At 36.8% G+C, this 21,541-nt stretch overlaps 1 protein-coding gene across 1 annotated transcript; it reads right to left on the minus strand.

Annotated features, from left to right (window-relative positions):
• Nucleotides 1-8,450: 8,450 nt before the first annotated feature.
• On the minus strand, nt 8,451-21,233 carry CCDC53 (coiled-coil domain containing 53; the record flags this gene model as incomplete). The annotated part of the gene is made up of 6 exons (XM_009697327.1): nt 8,451-8,770; nt 12,147-12,211; nt 15,812-15,922; nt 17,230-17,358; nt 18,781-18,846; nt 21,135-21,233. Coding segments are annotated over 6 exons (555 nt in total), but the record flags the coding sequence as incomplete, so codon positions are not given.
• Nucleotides 21,234-21,541: the final 308 nt, after the last annotated feature.

Below are 21,541 nucleotides of genomic sequence, written 5' to 3' on the forward strand. Positions count from 1 at the left end.
GCAATACGCAAGCTCCCAGAGCGCTCTGGCCTCAAGCTACGTAGGCTCATTCTATATGTTGCTTACTGATAAGCTGATTCCACTGAAGCCATCCTAGTATTTGAAAAGCAAAGAAAGAAATGCAATGAATTCCCTCTTTGTTGCATTTAATTCTTTATGAAAGAAAGGATTTATAAAGAAGAATGGGATTTGGTGTTGACAACACCTCATTTTGTTAGTACACAAATGACTTAAGATCAGTAATTGTAATTTGTCTGGAGGATAAACACGGAAATATTTTGCACTGAAGAGCTGTTGGAAGTGATGTGCAGAGGGGGAATGTCTGGTTGGCTGTGGAGGCTGAAGGGAGGCTTACTTCAAAGCCAAGTTTCAAATATCATCTGTTTTCACTATAACACTATGTAACAGAACAAGCCTCAGTAAAATTTTCATTTAAGTGGGAGACAATTTAATTGTTTTGCTTTTTTTCACTGTCATCTCTCCTGTAATTCAGAAAGATGTTTGAAGGAATTTTGTTTGCTTGGGTCTTGGACATAAATAAAGAACACGCACTGCTTGGGAACAGATGAGTGTTGTGCATTGGAACTAAAAATGTAAACAGGTTGGGAAGTTAGGAGTGTGTATGTGAGAATGTGTGTGCATGGATGCAATTTTTGTGAAGTGAAAGTTTATATAATAAAAACTTTCAAAAAAAATCTAAGAATAAAGACTCTGTTCACAATCAAGTTAACCATCAACAAATGCGTTTTTCTCCCCAGTTCACTATGTTTTCATATGTAGGCTAGAGAAAAAGAGATTGAGCAAAACTGTTAAGCGAAGGCTGGCTCAAAAGTGAATCTGCTATGCAAATCCAAAATCAGAAATGCTGTCTATCTTCTAGATAAGTATGAAGTGCATGTGTTATTGGAGAAAAGACATAAACTGCATTGGTGGATAATTGCTTGCAACTGACAGATACAAAACCTGGAAGGGATGAGCAAAATCACTGCTGATCATAAGTTTCTCTCTTACGGCAGGGTGATACTCTCAGCAGGTGATTCCTGTGTGAAAGGAGTCTCACACAATAAGGATGCATATTGAAAAACAGCCAAAGTATGGCATTCAAAGTTGCATGGCTAGTACCTGAACTAATTGTGTGACGTTACTTGTGGCTATAGCTTGATTGTGTGCTCAGTGTGTGAATAAAAGGGTAGCTAAGGTGCCCAACAGAGACATACTAAAAGCTGACAAAAAAGATATCATAACATCTTTTAAAAAAGGAAAAAGGAAGCCCTCTCAGGGGATGGTGGGGCTCATGGCTCCTGAAGTCAGGTTGGGCCAGCATTGGGTCAGCAGAGCCCCATGGTATACATTCCAGCAAACCCACCTACTCACAGCATCTCTGTTACTTCTCACCCTGCCCTAGTGAAGGCTTCTGATGAAAGAACCCAGTGTCGAATACTTGGGCAAGGTTGAGCATTTCAGTCCCCTGGAGAGGTGAGATTAGCAGCACACGGTGCAGCAGCCAGCTGGGGCCTGACGATGGGTAGCTGTACTTTGTGCTGCTGGTGGCTGAGGTTCATTGTAACGCCTGGAAATCCTGTGAAGGGCAACAGCATTTAATGGAGCAAAGGGATCAATGCCCAAGAGAGGCAGGTCCTAGAAAAAACAGCTATTGCAGTGTGTACTGATATGTATGGCGATATAGACACAGTAATTGAAATGGAAAAAACATCCAGAACAGGAGAAAGACAAGTTTGATTATGCAACCCACTCTGTTTATACAGCAAAAGGAAAGTCTGTACTCCCACCTGATTTTCTGAAGACTGCCTTACACAACACTAGCACAGCGTGGCCCACTTGTGAGCACAATAAAAAAAAATCCCAAAGAGAACTATCCTATTGTTCCTGTCCTCTCTGCCAAAGCTCCAGTTGCCACAAAATCATGGCACCTCTCTTCATCTAAGCTGGTCACATTTTGAAATGTTTTCTGGTAACTGTATACTCACAGCAAGAAGTTCAGGGAAATGACCAGAATTTTATTTCCTGGGGAGCTTGAGCACGTGCCTGACTGGCTTTGACTTTTAAGATGCAAGCTCTATGTGTATATCTCCTATAGCAGGGCTGCAGACCATGGCCTCGCCTCATAAAAATCTGTGGAAGACAATGGAAACTCTGCTTAGTGAACCTCAGTTTTTAGCTGCTGGGAAGACCGGTTGCCACTGGTTATAATCTCACTGGCAATGTATCAGTGTTGCGCTGTTCTGCTGATTGACATATCGCCTGAATAAAGAAAATCCAAGAGACAACCCTAGAACCGAGTTAGGGCTGTAACTAGAGAGGTCTAAAGGCTTCTGGCTGATGAGGGCCTGACCTTAGGGGAAAAGCATAAAAGGGTACTTTATAACACCTCTTTCTGACATTCAGCACTTGGGATCTAAGAGGGCTTCAGCCAGGGATGCAGCCTTTTTCAGCTCAAATGCTATGACATTATCTCTCCTTTTTACCCAGCTACTTGTTTTCATCAAACCCATAGGGCCCCCAATCCTTGAGATGTCTTCCTCTCTCCCCTACCAAAACGTGACTGAAACTAGCCAATAGGTTCTGAAAGTTGAGGAAAACTAAGAACAAACACATGTACAAAGTGATGGTGTTCCCATAGTAAATCAGGTTAATACACTTTCCACAATTAAAATACTATGCAGAAGCTATCATAGAGTCATCCTATAAAATGGAAGAGCTCAAAAGAGAGACTTGCATGGTTTTAAGCTACGGTAATAGGTCAACTCAACAATGTTTGAAGAGCATGGATGCCAGGAGGCTTGAAGAACAATAACAAAGCCTAACGTTTACAATAGAAGAGGAGGCAGACACGAAAGCTGAGTCAGAGGCAAAGAGAAGTTATGGTATGAAAAAAATGAATAATCACCTATGATATTTTAACTGTATGCAGCTGCTTTGAAATTGTCTTACCAGTATATGCTTTTGTGCAGGCAGGCAAGCTTTTGACACCAGTTCCCTAAACCACACCGAACACATGACAAAGCATTATGAACCATTTTTCACCTAATCCGTTTTTACAAAAATACTGGCTGCCATCTATTTCACCCTTTGCTTTTGATGATGCCAGGCATCATGCTGGGCAAACAAGAGAATGTCATTCAAAGTTTCTTGGAAAAAATTCTCTGTTGTTATTATTTGGCAGTTCCCTAAAAGCACTGCACTGAGGAAAAAGCAAATGATGAAACAACTGAGAAAAAGACTCCCCGTTTTCTCTGTTCATCCCCCTCCCTACTTCTACTCTATTTTAAAAGTAAGTGAACTGGATCCAGAACATCAAAGGATCACCTCAGCATGAAAAGGTATTCCTTTTCAAATAGCTGTTGGGAAGTGGTATAGAGAAATCAACACTGTAAGATGTTCATTGTAAACAATTTAGCCCTCACTGGGGAAGGATTCCCCATGCCCTGAAAAACAGTGTAAATTGTGCTACAAGAATTCACACAAGGATTATGGAATCTGTTGGGAGCATGGAGTCAGCTGAACGCTAGAGTTCATTTGTTTGAAAGCAAAAGGATAATCACAGTTCTTAGGAGAGTTATCATTTAAAATGGGCCTTACAAGTTTTTTCCACTGTCCAGTTCTTCACAGCAGGGTAATTCAACTGTACTCAAGTTCTCACCACAACAAGTGACATAAAGGGTAAGGTTTATTAAACAGTTGATGGTAATCACCTATAAAAAGAACTGTTCATATAAGTGTAACAAATTACTCACAGATCCTTTTCTTCTGGCCTGACATTTTCAGCACTCAGATGCATGCTCTTTCCAGTAAAGGATGGGTCCCAAGCCTAGTATACACTTTACTACAACTTCTGATTCCACAGACCAGGACAGAAAGCAATAATGAAGCACAAAAAGGGATTCTAGTGTACAGGCAACAGCATGTCCTCAGAGTAGACAGCTTTCAAGTACAAGCTCATATACTATAACACAGAAGAGCTTGATAAGCAAAAAGTATATTACCTAAATCAGAGAATATTATTATTTACCATTCATTCCTTCAGGGAGAGGGTACCAGTTATGAAGTCTGATGCAAAAAAAATCTACTGTCTGCAAAGTGAACGTTTGTTCAGAATTTTCCTTTCCACCATCTACCTGAAAATGGGAAACAGACTGAATGAGAAAATAATCCACTTGTTTATGGTCAAGACACTGATTTAAACAACTTTTAAAAAAAATCCAAATAAAACTAAGTGTTTCATGCTACATCTGTCTTCACCCAATGACCTGCATTTTAATTTATAGCCATTTAAACTTGTTTCCTCAAAATGAATGTAAGTATGTGGAGACACATCCTATGTAAGCTTGTTTTTGTCACTCATTTTCTGTACGGCATAGGGTACGTTATTTTAATTTTCTGCTTAGTTTCCCTCATAATGAACTAGCCTATGGAACTCTTTTAAAATAATATTGTATTAGCAAAAGTAGATCGTCAAACACAAAGCAGGAATATCCAGAGCTTCCTGAATTAATGCAAACGATTTTTGAAGCACTAACAAACCTGTAATTTAGCACTGAACATCAATCTCTGCTCACAGCTGGAGTAAGATCTTGGTGGCAGGAAAAGAGACTGCCGGAGCACTGCGGTACTCCTCACATCTTCCATTAAAGCATTCAGTATTGCTTTTTACCAGAGACAGAACTGCAAGACTAAGCAAGCCGCAGGTCTGAGCCAATGTGGCAGTTCCTGTTTTGCCTGTGAAGTGGACTGAATGGAGACACCATCCTGTGAAGTATCCGAATAACGCTTTGGACGCTAGCGCAAGCATTTGACCTGCAGTCACCTCAGACAACAGGTTGCCAAATTTTCTGAAGAGTAAGAAAATACATGTTCCGTTTCTGCAGACAAATCCATTGTAATGCTCTAACCTTGTATCAGCCTTTCAGAGATAAAACTGGATTCCCAGAAAGCTTAAGACCATGATGAACTTCAGTTTCTTGCTACATAACATTATGGGAAGCAAAACTGACCTGATCACACACAAGTCAAAGTGCTGACCTTAGTGATGCTCTCTTTTTCCAAGTACAGGCTATAGATACTTACAACTTTTTTTTCCCAGAATGTCAAACTATACACTTACTCGCTGGTGTAAATAACACACACTGGAAAGAAAAACAAGAGAGAGGAAGAGACCCAGCTTGGAAAAAGAACTATCAATTTTCTTTTCAAATGTAGCTGAACAGGAGAGTTGAGAGAGAACAGATTAATGTTTAAGAGTGCTAAAGCAGGACTTCAGTATAAAGTTATTATTGTGTCCAGATGTTGGGTTTGCCTTTGACAGTTGTTTGAGGCTTCACTTACACAAATATAGATATGCATCTAGTCTTAAGGCACCTACACTCATTTAAAATGCCTATAACATCTTTAAGAAACCAACCTTTATACATTCTGCACTCCAGTTCACCTGCAAAATGAGGAAGACAGTGATGGGGTAAACAAAAAGTTTGTTTAAACATTGAGTACCTAATTTACTAATAGTACATAATTAGCACATAATTAGCACATAATTAGCATTAACAGATGCACTCAACAGTTATTCCATCAACAAGCTGAAGTAGTTCTCATGCCTACAAATTGTAATATTGCCCCAGACGATGATTTTAAATCCATGTAAAATTTGGGTATGTAAGTTGTGTACAACTGATACCTTCTAATGTATACTGCATCTTTTAACAGTTCTTTGCTGTTGCAAGTTTTTTAAAAATAACTCACTTAAAAATGGACTTCTTCCCTTGAAAGTATTATGTATATCTGATTACTATGCAGCCAAGTTGAAATACTCCCTCCATCTTCTATTCCAAAACAGATGGCAAATAATGAGTAAGTTGGAATATTCCCTGCTTATAGTATTCAGTTTGCGGTTAAGAACTTTCCAACTTTCTGGGTTAGCACCATCTCACTAGAAAACTGCTGTAGACCAAGGAGGACCAGCACAGCTGACAATTCAGTCTCAAACCAACCTTCCCATACTTGCGTCAGCATGCGTCCCAAGCTGAAACATCTCAGATTGAATTGGCTACAACCTAAGAGTACAGGGATGTGTTTAGCAGATGAGATTGGCAGGAACAGAGGAGCTTAATGTGGTCAGAGGTTCCAAACGCAGTGGAAGCACTATGGCTGCTGATGCACTGAAGGTAACAAGGGAAGGTTTTGTCTTTTTTTTTCCCTGCTTTCTCACAGTTTAGACACTTGGACTTTTACTGTGCAGTGTGCCACCACTCAAGTGAAAGAGAAGACAAAGTGGCAGATTTTTCTTAACGTTTTTGCAAGCATACAAAGATTGCACTATTCCAAAGTAAACAGCTACCCTGAAAAAAATCCATGTCTTAAGCAATTAAATTCACCATGCCTACTAATGAAATTGTTGTTCTGTGACATATGTAATTACGAACTAATTATCCCTCATTTTAACAAGTGACAGTAGGCTAGAGGCTTTCTTTTTCATTCCACATAAAAATACACATCTGTACTGGTGTACAAGACACTTGATTTTAGGTTTTTCAGACTAGAATTACTTTACACAAAAAGCTGCTTCAAAATGATAAACAATGGAAGTCACACCTCCTTAAATGTATTTTGGTAATCTTGTTTATTTCTTTAAAAAAATAATTAACTACTATGACTTAAGTAAACTCTTTAAATCATGCTACTTCCTTAATAGGTTAGCATCAGTTCAAGAGTATCGAACATACAGCCCTCATCAATTTCAGTCTTCCTTAAATTTTCTTGTTAGAATAGTGGCTACGGGAAGTTCAATTCTCTAGTCAGAGTGCTAACATGGCTTAGGTTAAACTCCAAATGCCTATTTTCAAAACTCTCCCCTTCAGCTAGCAGATTGAAGCAGCTTCAGCATAACTAGTTTTGGGGAAACATGAACTGCAGAGTCTTCAGAAGAATTTTCATTATCTTGTTTAAAACAACATATGGGAATAAAATAGAACCATAACTTTGGTATACAAAGCATAGCTTTAATTATACAGATTGCTTCAATGCGTTTTCAAATATAGATTTTAAAAAGTCACCAGTGTTTTAATATATGCTTTCTGAAATAACATTGTAACATTTACTTTTGAAATACTTATTGCTAATATGTTAATATTTGTTGAGTTTTACCAAGTGTTAACTATTGAATATTTTTAAGTGTTCAATCATAATTAACTCATCATTGAAATGCCATCTCTAGACATTCTCTAGTGCATACATGCTTTCGTAAGGGTTCAGGCATTACTCTGATTTATAGGTTATGAAAAGCTTAAACACGTCTGCTAGACTCAAATGGGACCCACGCTTAATTTACAGGAAAAAAAGCAGCTAACCTACTGAAGTGGCATAAATAACTAAGAGAGAAGATAATGACTCGCTCGTAAAAGCTAACAAATTTATATACTCAGAGCTTCAGTTTTAGTCTTTTCTTGGTCTCAGGAAGAATGTGAAATACCAGAAAGTGAACGATTGCCTGACCCACAGCATTCTGGTATCCCCCAATAATGTGGGGAATTCAAACAGATTGTGAGGAATTTCCTGTGGAACAAAATTATACTAAAGAAGATTCTTTAATGAAGTGTCATTTTTGACTCATGGAGTAGATTAAGTAATTTCGAGGGAAGTCTTCAGGGCCAGTCAGGCTCCAAGTGGATTTCTTTATATTGTTCCCCCATGCATACCTCAAGAGGTAGCAAGGTAGTTTTATCATTATACAAACTGAATTTTGGCTCCTTTGCTGAAATTATCAGAAAAGGCACCAACCTGGAGGTTATTTCTTATCCTATGCAAACTGCTCAGCCACAGCTCCTTTTGAATATGCTCAACAGCAGCCAGAAAGTGGTTTCTACTGACCCGCATGACAATTTAACAAGTAGTCAGAATCCAGTATTCCAATAATAATCTCCCAGACATTTGCTTCTTTCATAGTGTCATTTTCAAACCAATCTTGCAATATTTGTAGCTTTCTACACCTCTGTAATCTGAATTTGATAAAACAACTCTTCTACAAAGCAGGAATTTCTTTAACAACTTTGTACAGACTCTAACGTGACATCAAATAGCAGCATATATTTTGAAAATAGATTCAGATTGGTTTTTAATATTTTTTCACTTGTATTTTAGTTTCTCTCAAAGAAGAGTATCACTGATTTGCAATCACCATAACATAGCTGACCTATGTAATTCTTGTTGCGTCACTTCAGAATATCGTCTATTACAAAAAAATATAGTTCATCAATGAAACAACTGCGTTTTGAAAAGTTATTTTACCTGTAAATTATGGGACAGAAAGAAGGCAACTTAAATGTGTTATACAGAAAATCCAAAAATGACCAGAATGCAGTCTTAAGGACCTGGAGGTTTAGAGGCATGGAATTTTTAGAGTTTTACAAAGTAATTTCAGAAGAATTAGAAAGGAATCTGAAATGATGCAGCATAAAAATTGCAAGGATCTTGTGACTAATTTTCATGGTGGAAAGGTTCAGGTTGAAACACGCTACCTGTTCAAACTTTCTGAGAGAGAACACGGAGGATCTTAGTTCTTAAAAATGCTGTCAGATAAATCACATCACCCATGTGACTCATGCAAAAACATGGTCTGCTAAAGCTCCAAACACATTAGCATTTAACAGAGATTTCCAAAGGCTGAAATCAGTCTCTTTAGTCACTAAATGAAGATTCACTATCAGAACTGTCTTCTGCTTTCCCATCATCTCCCCAGGCAGGTAAAGGGGCATCTGGAGTCCTGCAAGCAACAAAAACATTCTATGTTGTAAATCCTAGAAGGCAGCTAAGAACATAAGCAACTTAGCATGTAATGCTAATGTCCTTTCACTGCAATTGCATGCACTTTATTTCCCCAACATTTAACACATTAACTGTTTATGGTTTACAAACTCACACCTTATTGGTATTGCTTTACTTACAACTGAAAGATAAACACTAGAAACTGTAACTCACTGGACACCAAAACTCTCTAGACATCAGTTTGAATGCACACCTTTGAGGTTATCAGAAATAATGACAGATCACTAAGGAGTGGCAAACACTTGTAGAAAGAGTTGAAAGCAGGCAATACCAATTAATTCAACTTTTTTTCAATCTTCAGAGGTTCTAGGGCTGAAAGGAACATGCTGTACACCATTAAGCAGTGTAAATAGCACATGAAAAAAAAAAAGACAGGAAATGAACAATATTGTATCCAACTAAAACTGCAGGGATAATTTAGAGAAGCAAAAAAGAATTACTCAGAGTGGAATTTGGCTAGAACATTGGGTTAAATTTGACATGCAAGAGCAGCCATGGGATTTTTATTGACTATAAATGATCAGATATCTTGTATTTAGTTTTGAAGAGAATATTTAAGATGGATCTTAACATCTTGTCAAAACATTTGCTCAGGGATTCTACTGAGAATGAAGGGGAGAGAAGCAAGCCATCTAAAGAATAACACACACTACTGACTGAAGATGCTGACTCTCCCTGGAGTTTCCCTTCTAAGTATGTAACATGTCTGACAATACAAGCCAGGCTGAGCCCTGTAAATTCTGAAACCAAGGTAGAAAATATACACGCAATTGTACTTGGGAAAGGGGAAGAATGATCTTCACAGAAACTAGCTTCCTGTATGGTAGTTAACTGCTCTCTTTGATAAAATATTGCATTCTAAACTAAGCCAACAATTCTATTATTTGTCCCCTTGTTACTTTACTTGGGGCTATCCCTGTGTGTCACACCACAGAATTTCTTTTCCAACTTTAGTTCCGTTTATTATAATTTCTCTGTTGGAAATCCCTAAGGTACCTTTAAGATGTTTCTAAACATTTTGGGTGCAAAAAAAAGTGCTTTAAAGAACTGTAAGAGAGCCTTCTGTCTCCCCCCTGCACACCTCTAAAATAAATTAAGAAAGCGTTTGCTTTCTCATGCAAATACCACTTCACAATATTATTCCTTGTTGCCGTGGTAATGACAAAACAGAAGAGCTGTGTAAAGACATGTGATCTGGAGAGACCAGTGCAAAAACTCTGCTCTAGTAAAGAGAAGAAAATGGCAATGAATTCCTTTAGTTTGTAAGAGCAAGACAAACTCTGCTGGAATTGCAGACAGGCAAGAGGGGAAGGGTAAGAAACAAAAGTTAAAAATAAATAAATTGGGAGCTTGATAGAATAGGCATTGTTCAAACTCTAAAAAGTTGAGAAAGGAGTGATAAAAGTAGAAATAAAAGAGCCGAAGGAAGAGAGTATAAACACCTCCATATTACTAGAATGAGCATCTCTGCAGCCACAAAAAACCCCACACTCAGTCACTGGCAAGTAGCTGGGAGAGTCTGCAGTAAGCGACTGAGCATAGAGCAATATATACATTTTCCTAATATGTACATTTTCCTCATTTTCACTGGGACTGAGTGAGCAGGCCTGAGGAACCTGAAGACCCAAGAAATATGGTGTGAATGGCAAGATATATATTAAATAAAAAAGTCTATGATATTCAGACAAGAAAGCAAGAAAATGGAAAGAAAGGTCACCCCTGACTCCTTAAAATATTATGCATTATGCACCTTGCCAAATAATTAGCTTTCTTTAACCAGGGGGATTTGCTATACAGTTTTCAAACCAATAACATTTTAAAGAAAATCTGCCTAAGCATTACTGTTGCACAGGGTCTTTGAAGATGGACTTTGAGACCAAACCCCAAACATATTCTGTGAGTCTCAATCCACAGTAATAACTTTTCTGTTTTAACCCAAAACAGACAATCCAAAACCAGGTACTTTGTTCAAAAAGCTTCTGAAATTTTAACCTATTATCTTGGTTTCTATCTACTATAAAAATCCATCCAAACATGAAGTAATAGCATTTACAGAAAACTATGGACCGAAAATGCAGAGTAAAAAATACAACACATTTAACACACATATAGTGAAACCATGTTTGATAACACTTTCTCAGACTTGCACAGGTTCTTACTTGTGTTCTTTTTCTTATTTCTCATTTGATCAGTAAAAATATCAAATGATGAGTAACTACCTTAGGCTTATTTAGACACCAGGAAGTAGCTTGGAGATAAAATGACTCAACATATGATACTTCAGTTTCCCTGTATTTTCATTTATTTTATTAAACAAGTTGCTAGTTTCAGAGTAAGCCTTTCCAAAATGTAAACTGGAAAGAAGAAGTGGACTTTCTAATACATTGACAGTTTCTGAAGCGGATGTAAAAGTGTTTCTAACAGTGTAGTGGCTATAATGTAAGAATGAAAGTTAGTATTTTCATCAGTTTAATAAATTCTGTGAAATAATGCAGTAAAACGAAATTACATGTCAAATGTAAAATAAGTCTAAAATTCATGCTTATGGCCAGACAAGTAGCTTTGAAAATGAGTATCTATTCTTAGTAGTCTTCACATCAGATTAGCTCAATCAACAGCCACAATTTTGAAATGCTGACTTCAATTTACACTGTGAATGTTGAAGTCAAGTTGTACACTCCATCTACTAAGGGAATCTGGAAACAACTATGTTGTCTCTCACGCATCCGGCAAAACAAAACAGTTTGTTCTTATTACTCTACAATGATGACATTTTGTTATTGAAGTGGTTAAAGAAACTATCTGGGAAAAACCTCATACTCTAAACAGTAGAGTGAAAATGGCTACTGATGTATTATTTGATTCCTCATAGCTAAATGCACATTGTTAAATGTTACTTTGTCATTGCTATATCCTTTTCCTTGAATTGCACCCCCCCTGCTTTGGTTGGAAGAAGTCCTTCCATTTCCTCTCAAGTCTGAATGGTCAAGTCCTGCAGTTTTCTGTTTGGGAGGGTGCAGTACCTACCCATTTATACTCCAGTATCTGTATTTCCTGGGCCTTACCTTGGACTAGACAATACTGAAAAGACAGCTCATACTTGAGACTGCATCCCTCTTCCCTTGGTACTGACGGCCCTCTTCAGACCTACAAAACCGCTAAAAACACCTCTCATGGAAGACTTCAAAACCTGTTTTAATGCTGATTAATTTAGACTCACAATACGATACACAAGTTTTTTAAGCACACTTTTTTCCAAATTTTTTAAACATTTGGTTGCATTCCAGCCCTACTGAATGTTACAAATTACTTACTCAAGAAGATCTGGATTTAGCCCTTCAGAAATCATTTTGTTTCGTATTGCCATTACAGGAACACCCTGTGTAGGAAGAGGAAGAAGAACATGAAACTACTGGACATAAACAGGTGAACTAAATTCTACAGGTTCTTTTAGGCTACACTTTCATACAAATTTATGCATGTCACAACAGAATGGAACGATAATCTCAGTTGCCATCAGCATGAACCTAGAAGCGAGAAACAACTGAGATCAAAGGCCCTTTTAATCCTTCTTATATATTTATGGCAAAACGTCTACAGAAAGTTGCAGGGAAAGAATCAGGAATGGACAGATATATTTGCAATTCATGGAGACAAAACCAGGAAGCTGAATTTATGTGTATGGACGAGAATATGAAGAAAGTACAAAGCACAAAGACAGCACACAACAGTTGTGCTAGAAAAGATGAAGAAGACTCAGACATGCTGAAGGTATAGCCAAAGAGGGAAGAAAACCAGGAAAGTGCATCTGCTACTGCTCCGGAAGGATACCTCAAGGCAGTGCTAAAAATTGGAAAAGTCTTTAAAAAGCATGCAGAAAAAGGCAAACAGGACATGAGAACAGAAGCACAATTTAAAAGTGATTCCTGTGAATACAAATGCTTGTACAGTCAGGCTTGAATATTCTATGACTTATGGACAGATTTTAGCCAACTATGTATGTGTTAAAAAAATTCCTTCCTTTCACTCCCAAGTTCTTCCACAACTTTTGCAGTTTATTTTATTCAGCAACACCTAAACATCCCCTCATCTTGGATTGCATACCCAAGAACACTTTGACCCACGTCGTCTTACGAGATACATTCCAAAAAACTGCTCCTATGTTTCCACTAGAGTTGCTCAAAGACTACTTGTTGCTTTGGCATCCCTTGCTGCAAACCATCAGAAATTCCACCTGGACCACTGCACGACAAGATGGGGAAGGGGGTGGCGGGGAAGAATACAATTTCTGATTTCCAAGGGACAAAGCTACTGGTGGTCTAGGAAAGTCAGGAGAGACCTCACAGCCTAGATGAAAAGTAGCGTAGGATTCTTTTGGCACAGGACAAATATCTTTTGTCCAAAGTAAGTAAAATAGTGATAAAATAAAGGGCAGCCGTGTCTAATGTTCCAGAGAAGCATGTGGTACTAGTGAAAATTGCAGCAGCTAACCTGGCAAAGTGAGAGCTAAGCTAGCTGTCATACTGTGTTTTCCTTGTGCAGTTTCACTGTAAGAATCACAACCAAGACTTGTGCATGAAGATTCTGGAATAGCACACAAACAGGTATGTAGTTTTAGCAATCTATCAGACACATTGGTAAAAATGTGACTCAACTAGTTGCACAGTATTAGCTTGCAATAAAGAATTTCTCAGTGATTCACAACTAATGTACATTACACAGGGGAAAGCATTTGAGTATTTTATGATAGTTTAAAATATTCACTTATTCTAGTATAGATTTGGACATCAGGGATTGTGTGTCTATATACTGTCTTGTACTATTTAATGTTTTCTCCCTTGCTTGACTGCTCTTAGGGTTCCTTTCCCCACGTCAGAAGTCACTGATGAAGTGTTTATGCACCAATTCAAACCAAGTGAGAACAAGACTGAGTCAGATCAGGGAAACCAGAATTCATATTTGCTTTCAATGAAAAGGAACTTGGTGTATGAACCAAGAACGGATTGGAAACTGTTATTTTTTTACATTCACATCTGGAGAAGTGTTTTATTCCAAAATGCATCAAAATATGTAAGGAAAAAACCTCTCAGTATATCATAGTATATCTCTCATATATCATAGATTTACAAAACTAATCAGAAATTTAATCAAAATACCCTTTAACAGTGCACTTTTTCCTGAAGGAAAACAAGTAAGATTGTACCTATATATGCTTATAATACAATTAGGGCATTACAACTACTTTATCTTAAACACAGTGTATCCCAGCCCTACTCCCAGCCTGGTCCTGCAGCTCAGGAAGTGTGCAGGTCCTGGAGAAGTCACAGTGCAAGTAGCAATCTTGTTGCAAAACAGGTTTTGGTTTTCCATAGTGCAGAAAGAGGTCACATACCATCCGCGGTGGCAAATGAAGTTTATCTGAAATCATAGACTGCTCCTCTCACACTGTCAATAGAAGTGTTCTGAACATTTACTGTAGCAAATATGATATTGCTTTTGTAAGGGTTGCTTGAACATTATTGTTGTATGTTTTAAAAAATACTAATTTAGTATGCTCAACTGTACTCCATTGAAATGAGTTTGTTACTATTTCACAGAACAGCTATCTTTAGTGTAAAAGAAATATCTCTTCATGGTGCTAATTCTTAAATACTACAAATATTGTGAGCAATAAATAAATGATCAAACAAATCTTCAGCTAGAAGCTTAATTTGAGCAAATAAATGACACTAACTGAAATATTTGACTGGACGAGAAGACAAGTTTGGCAAATACAAAAATACACATTAATTTGTAGTATGTTAGTCTGACTTTCCTACCACATTGTTTACAACTGGCAGAGGAGTCACCAGGAACTGCCAGTACAAAGGATAAATGTGGAAAGTGAGATCTCACTCCTCTAGCAGTCACCAAAAAAAAGTCAAAGTGATTAGACCATCCAGCACTTTCACATCCACTTTGAAGTCTGGCATTAAATCAATACACTAACATAGCGTTCTACTCTCTGCTACTACCCTGCTGCTAGGTTTTCCAAATGGTTTGTAATAAGCTACCCATTAAGTGCCAATTTGTGATTCAAGTGAAAAATAAGGTCTGGAACATCATTCAAAGTACCAAGCACACCAATTGTAATAATTGCTCTGAAGAGGGAGTGAAACCAAGAAGCTAGTTTTAACATAAGCCATATTTTACTAATACTATGACATCGTCATATTTTCCAGAATTATAATACATATTTTAGAGGAAAATTTCCACTGACAGCTTGAAAATAAAGACAGATTTTTTTCTTTGTTTCCAATCTCATTTTTAATTTTGTGGACGTGAAAAAAAGAGCTCTTAAAAAATGTCACCAAGAGTTTCCCATTCACCTTTTCTCTCCTTCATTAGTTTTGACACATGTAAATATTGATATTATATTCATTTATTTCCTATGTATCTGTAGAACAGCCGACAGATGAAGAGGTAAAAAAATCCTGTATCATGAGTAACAGGAAACGGAAGTGGAACCAAGTAGTGAAGAAATTTTTCTATCCCTATTTTGAACTCTACAGAAATATCAAATACTCCTGCTCTGGACTATACTAGCAAAGCTGTATTTTGTACCCTACAGTAAAACCAAACTGCAATCATGTCTGTGTGTAACGAATGACACCAGTTCTTTCAGAATAACTACACTTTCAGTGGCATCTTCTGTGAGTCTAGCTAATATCACTCTGCATTTACACATGTCCACATCTTCAGTTCACAAGTGCATTAGCAGAATTTTGTAGAAAGATCTTGCCTGAAGTTGTCTGAGGGAATGTATTACATCAACTCATTTATTAGAGAAGATGTGCTAGAAATATTGTGATATTATCCTAGCTTAAAGATTATTGTTGCAATGTATGTCTTCAGACATTTACTGCTCACTTACAGCTGTGTATGACGTTCCACCTAAAAATAATGCAGTACCCAAAGAATTATAAGATAACTAACTTACCACTTGTACCATTTTGAGATATCTGGCATATCTTGGATCCTTGGCCACAGTTCTGACATTTTCCGTTACTACCTCTGTTTTCTGTAACCCTTCTTCATGTATATTGTCCTGCTGTATACAAAGAAGATAACACTTAAATAGTTAGGGATGCAGACCAGAAGCATGGAGAGATTTCAATTCACAAAATTTGTAATTTAACGGTAAAGTGCAATTCTTCTTCATCAAGATTATTTTGATCTACACTCACAGTATTAGAGATTTCCAAGATGTATGAATACACAAAACCCAGATCTTTCGTTATTCACTGTTACAAGTGTGACTTTCTACTTTTAGTCACAATTTTAAGTTATTGCACAATACATGGAAAAAAAAAAAAAGTCTATAATAGCCCTGTTAAGTTTGTTGTATTTAATGAATAAAACATTCATGAATAAATTAATATAGTACTATTTAGAGACAACAGAAAAGTGCGTATTTGCTATTAAACTAACCATTTGAAAGTAGCATTGGAAATCTCCTTTCAGGAATATCTGCTCCTACTTTAATATCTGAGAGGAGGAACATTTTAAAGAAAATTAAATACTGGGAGTCAATCTCTAACATGACTGAAACACGCAATGCTAACTGTCCATTCTATCTCCCATGCTGCTGGCTGCAAATTACAGCTACAATCTTTAACAGGCAGGGAAAAGTAGCAGAGTACTCCAGCTATTGCTGCTCCGCAGCAACTTCCACCAAATAAAAGAGCCTGGAATTGGAGATTCAAGAAGAGGAACTATAATAGGAAACTGCGGAAAGAAATCCATGTACAAATAAGCCCAAAAGTCTCACTTAGTGAAGTGGTGATAACAGGATTTAAGTCTGGATTAAAAAACCAACCAAACACACACACACAAAACAACAAAAAAATTAATTTCAGGGATAGGATCTTAATGTTGATTACTTATAATATGCTGGCATTTTCCGTACATAGGTGATAATATATAGCAAACACTCACTGTAATAACCTCTTTAAAATAGAGTATGCTAGAAACTCCAATTTGAGCTGAAAGCTCACATTCTAAAGGAAGGAGAAAAGAGTTGGAATTATGTGATTCAAACTGTTAATTTTCATTGATGACCTTCCCAGTCCCCTGATGTAATTCACATTCAGATTTTAGTGTGATTGAAGAGGCATTTACCATTAGATTTGAGTTAGTTCTAATTATCTAAGCTACATATTCAAGAAAAGGTATACCCTTTTTTGTTTTAAGTCACTTGTTAAAATGTTTTCATTAGTGAAAAACGTAGTTTTAGATCTTTACAGTTGATTTCTCTCTTCCAATAGACTTGCTTCTTCCATCTATTTCAACTGAGACTTCAAACTTGGCACGGAGAGGTATATTCCTTCAGTGTATTAGTTACGCTTCATTACTTACTCCAGATTGAGGTGATACAGCTGTCTGTTGATCCGTCGTAGCTTGTGCCACAGGACCATTTGTAACACTATTCATATTTGCACTGGACACTTCAAATTTGACATCTTCAAGGCCAGGAATAGAGGATAACTGAATGTACAAAACATCATAAAATCAGCAATGAGCCTATCATAAGTCTACCTGTACAATAAAATCTGCAGTACGCTGCTTACCACAGATTTCCCAGCTAAGTTTCACATTAGTAAAATCGTAATTTATTATCACTAGTTTCAGTATTTGGATTGGCAAAAAAAAGTTTTCTATTCAAGTGGCTTCTACAACAAAAACCTGAAAATACTGCACTGGAGCTTTCACTGTTAACCCAGGGCTGCAGTGCAGGAAAGGCTTCAAGACCTTCCCAGCATTTTGCTACTGCACTTATCAACCACACAAAAGCCATGCCACCTTCTCTGCTACTTCCTCTACAGTGAAAGAAATCATGACAAGAACAGTTCCATTACCTAACAGATGGGTGACTGGTTACAGATTTTGCAGTTTTCTACATCTTTCGCTCTTTTTAAAGAAAATGCTGAGAGTGGATATTAAATACACCACACATCTATTTGAAGAAAATTCTATTTAACAGATTATGAAGAATTCTGCAAAACCCATCCATACTGATCATTCCTAAATATTTTGAAATAAATAAGAGTTAGTAAGCATTGTTTCTACTACTACAGTATTTTCTTTACAAAGATCTTAATGGTTTCAAAATGTCCTACCCCTGCTCCCAGAAAAGCCAACTGACATTGCTTCCATCATTATTGAGAAAAGGATTGGATAAAACTTTATAGTAGGTGGTTTTTTGGTTTGGGGATTTGTTTGGATTTTTTTCCTTTTAGCAAATTGTATGATAATATATGACTATAGATAATATCCTTTTGTCACTTTAGCTAAAGAAGATACGTCAGACACTTTTGTGTTAGCTTAGATCCAATTCAGGTCACATTTCAATATCAAAAGGTTTACAAGGCATCTATCTAGTTACTTATACCAGTTGAAAACCTTACAGTCTGGTAACTCTTACAAAGATACTTTTGCTTTACAAAGGGGGCAAAAATTTCTTATTAGAGCTTGCATGGCAAATGCAATCTTGTACTGCAACCCTGCAACACAAGTTGCATATTTTAATATTGGAAAACTTCTCTCCATTTTCTTCAAACCAAACATTGCAATAAAATCAACACAAGTAAGCTGTCACATAGTTCAGTTGCCCTTTGAAGATCTAAGTGCTCCTTTCATGTTCAATATGCTTAAAAGAGACAAAACCAACATTTTTGCTATGTGCTGTTGGTTCGGTTCCTTTCTTCCATATCAACTACGTGTTCAAATGTTATACAATATAAGTGGCAAGGCATGCAAAGACAGAATTTGCCATGTAAGCATTTTGTATTAGCTCCTTTAAAGCACTATGAAAACTTATCTGCTCAAATCAGACTATGAAAAGGAAGCTAGTTCATGTAATCCAAGAGGTTGTCACTGCTAGAAGACAAAGACTGTACACATACAAACCTTTGCATCCAAAATATTGAGTGTTGTTTCAATTTGTTGGATACGGAGAGAGAGCGCCGACAATTTCTAGAACAGAAAACAATTAGAATGTGAAAACACTCCCCATGGCATTTGTACATATAAAACAGTTCACATCTAGCTAAACAAAATCACTTCTGTCTTCTACCTGCTGAAGGCAGAGTGTAAATGAGACGATAATGTTATGAAATAAATGAAGCAATGACATCCCTTTTTAGCACAGTAGCTACAGTGGTTCGAATTTTAAGTAATTTTACTAGGCAGTTAGTTTTCCCCAATAATGAGTGACAGAAATGAAGACAGACTATGTACAAAAGAAAGCCAAAGTAAATCAGGTATTATTTTGGGCAACTGGAGAATAATGATAGACATACTGTACTCTCACAGCTACCAAAACATCTTTCTTGAAATCTTTTTCCAAATGTGGAAGATGAAAAGATGCGATGCGTATGTATGTAACTGAGCAAATACAAAGCAGAAAAATCTGATAAAGAATCGCAGGTGATTGAAAGTCCTATACAGTCAAAACGCACAGTGAACCAGAAGCTTTATATGCTCCAGGTGCACCTCAATCAAATTTTGACATTTTTTAAAAAAACCCACAACTTAAGTTTTTCTAAATTACTCTGTAAGAACTGTCACTCTTTTAACTAATCACTACCATACTCCACCAGACCTGTCCAAGTGAAGTTGGCTAGCATGCTGGTTGGCAGATACGTACCACTGACAGCTTTCTGGCAAGTTGGCAAGATTCTGCCTGGCTCTGAAGCAGAACTTTAACACCCTAAGAAAATGGCAGTTCTGCCAATATGCTAGAAAAAGTAAAAAGAGACTGACAGGAGTTAAGTCTTTTTGGATAGTGCACTGACTTGTTTACAGATGGTTCTTTGTTCATGAAGAGGAGTTAGTTCCTATTGAAAGGAACTATGTGCCCTACGTGTAGCTGGGGAACAGGGAGGAAAGATGTACAAAAGACAGTTATATAACTTTACGGGTCAGTTTGACTAGACAGGAGCCAAGAAATTTAGAGTTAAGGATGGTGTCAGCCCTGATTTTGAATTTCTTGGCTTCTTTTCATTTACACTGGGATCTTTCACATCAAAAACACTTCCGTACTTCATAAACACAAAAAACTTTTTAATGAGTTTATAAAGCAACTATTTAGTCTCTTGAGTAACAACACGTTTAGGTTAACTAATAACTATTTCATTAAGTAGACTTCACAGCATTGCTGCATGCTCAAGATGGCTTTAAATGTATGTATTCTGATTTCCATAGTGCCTATGTAAGAGGTAATACTGAGATCACGTGACAACTGAATTTTGGACAACTGACAACAGCATCACCAGGCAGTTACACTGTCCCACATATCAAGTTACAGTAAGTTCAAAAATCTAGAAAAAAATTACTTTTTTTCCTCTGAAGCTCCATATGTTGATGTGGTAGCCAAATGTTATACTTGTCACGGGTCTGGCTCTAAACTTTACTAACAAATAACAGAATTTCTCAGATTACACGGCTTAGTCTAATTGGATTTGACTGCTGCCCTAGCCCTGCTGGCTAGGGATGTATAGTAGTCTTTGTTGAATAAACTAGTGAACAGTTACCAAAAAACCACTAATGACAAAAAGGTTAAGCTCAAAGCCACATTAGAAAACACCCTTTCAACAAGGGAGGAAGCACTCTTGTCCTCTTCAGTGGACAATTCTAGTCCTGTCAGTCTGGTATATTTCCACTGACAATAAAATTGCCACAAAAACTTATTAACACTAAGTATTTTTATTTTTCTCTTTTTTACAAGACACTAAAATTAACTGCTTCATGTTCCATACTAATCACTTGCCAAAACCATCTTTTTTTCCACATCAAAAATATTTAAATTCAGAACTTAGTGTATTACCCTTTTAAATTAAAGGTGGTAAAATCTGAAAGCAAGTTCTGATGCAATATCCTAGGACACAGATGAGAGGGATATTGACTGTCAAAATGGATTCAGCACCATAGGAATATGTCATCCTTCTTCCAAAACAAGACGATATCCACAGATGGAGATGCTCAGAACAAATTCCATGTATCAAAAAGTTCAAAGACTGTGCCAAATGCAAAAGTTTAAGGAAGCAGGATTAAGTGTGGTATAATCAGCAGTTCATGTGGATACCTTGGGAAAAAAGTCTGTCTTAAGCACTTACTCAAGAGAAATTTTGAACAGAAAGTAGACTCAATTTTTTGGTTTAAGCTACCAGTATTATTGCATCCAAAATATTTATGAGAATGGTTTTCATTTCTAGGATTTTTTTCATTGCATAAATTGACAGTTGGGAAAATAATAAACATACCTCTTCACAAACAGTAGAAAAGCGGTTGAGAAACTGCACCGTGTGAACCACAAACTGGTTTAGAAATGCTACAGTTCTTTTCTGCTGAATAGCAGGAACCTGCATTACACAATATAAGAAAATTAGATTATACATAGATGTCAATTCTCACATTTGGATTCAAAGACCTGTTAAAAAATGTGAACGTTTGAAAAGAAATTATTTCAGAAATCTGCTATAAGTGTGCTTGCTAAGAATGCATATATATACAAACAATTTTTATGTATATATATGTATACAAATCCTTTTTAACTAAAAACCTACTAAAGTGACAGTTGAAAAGTTGCAGGATACACAGAAAAGGCAAAAAGATCTACATAAATGAAGGACTGCTATCTTATGTAAGAAAACACTTTTAGATGAAATTG

The sequence above is a fragment of the Cariama cristata genome, unplaced genomic scaffold (assembly GCF_000690535.1).
Source record: "Cariama cristata isolate BGI_N322 unplaced genomic scaffold, ASM69053v1 scaffold42283, whole genome shotgun sequence".
In the NCBI taxonomy this organism is placed as follows: Eukaryota; Metazoa; Chordata; class Aves; order Cariamiformes; family Cariamidae; genus Cariama; species Cariama cristata.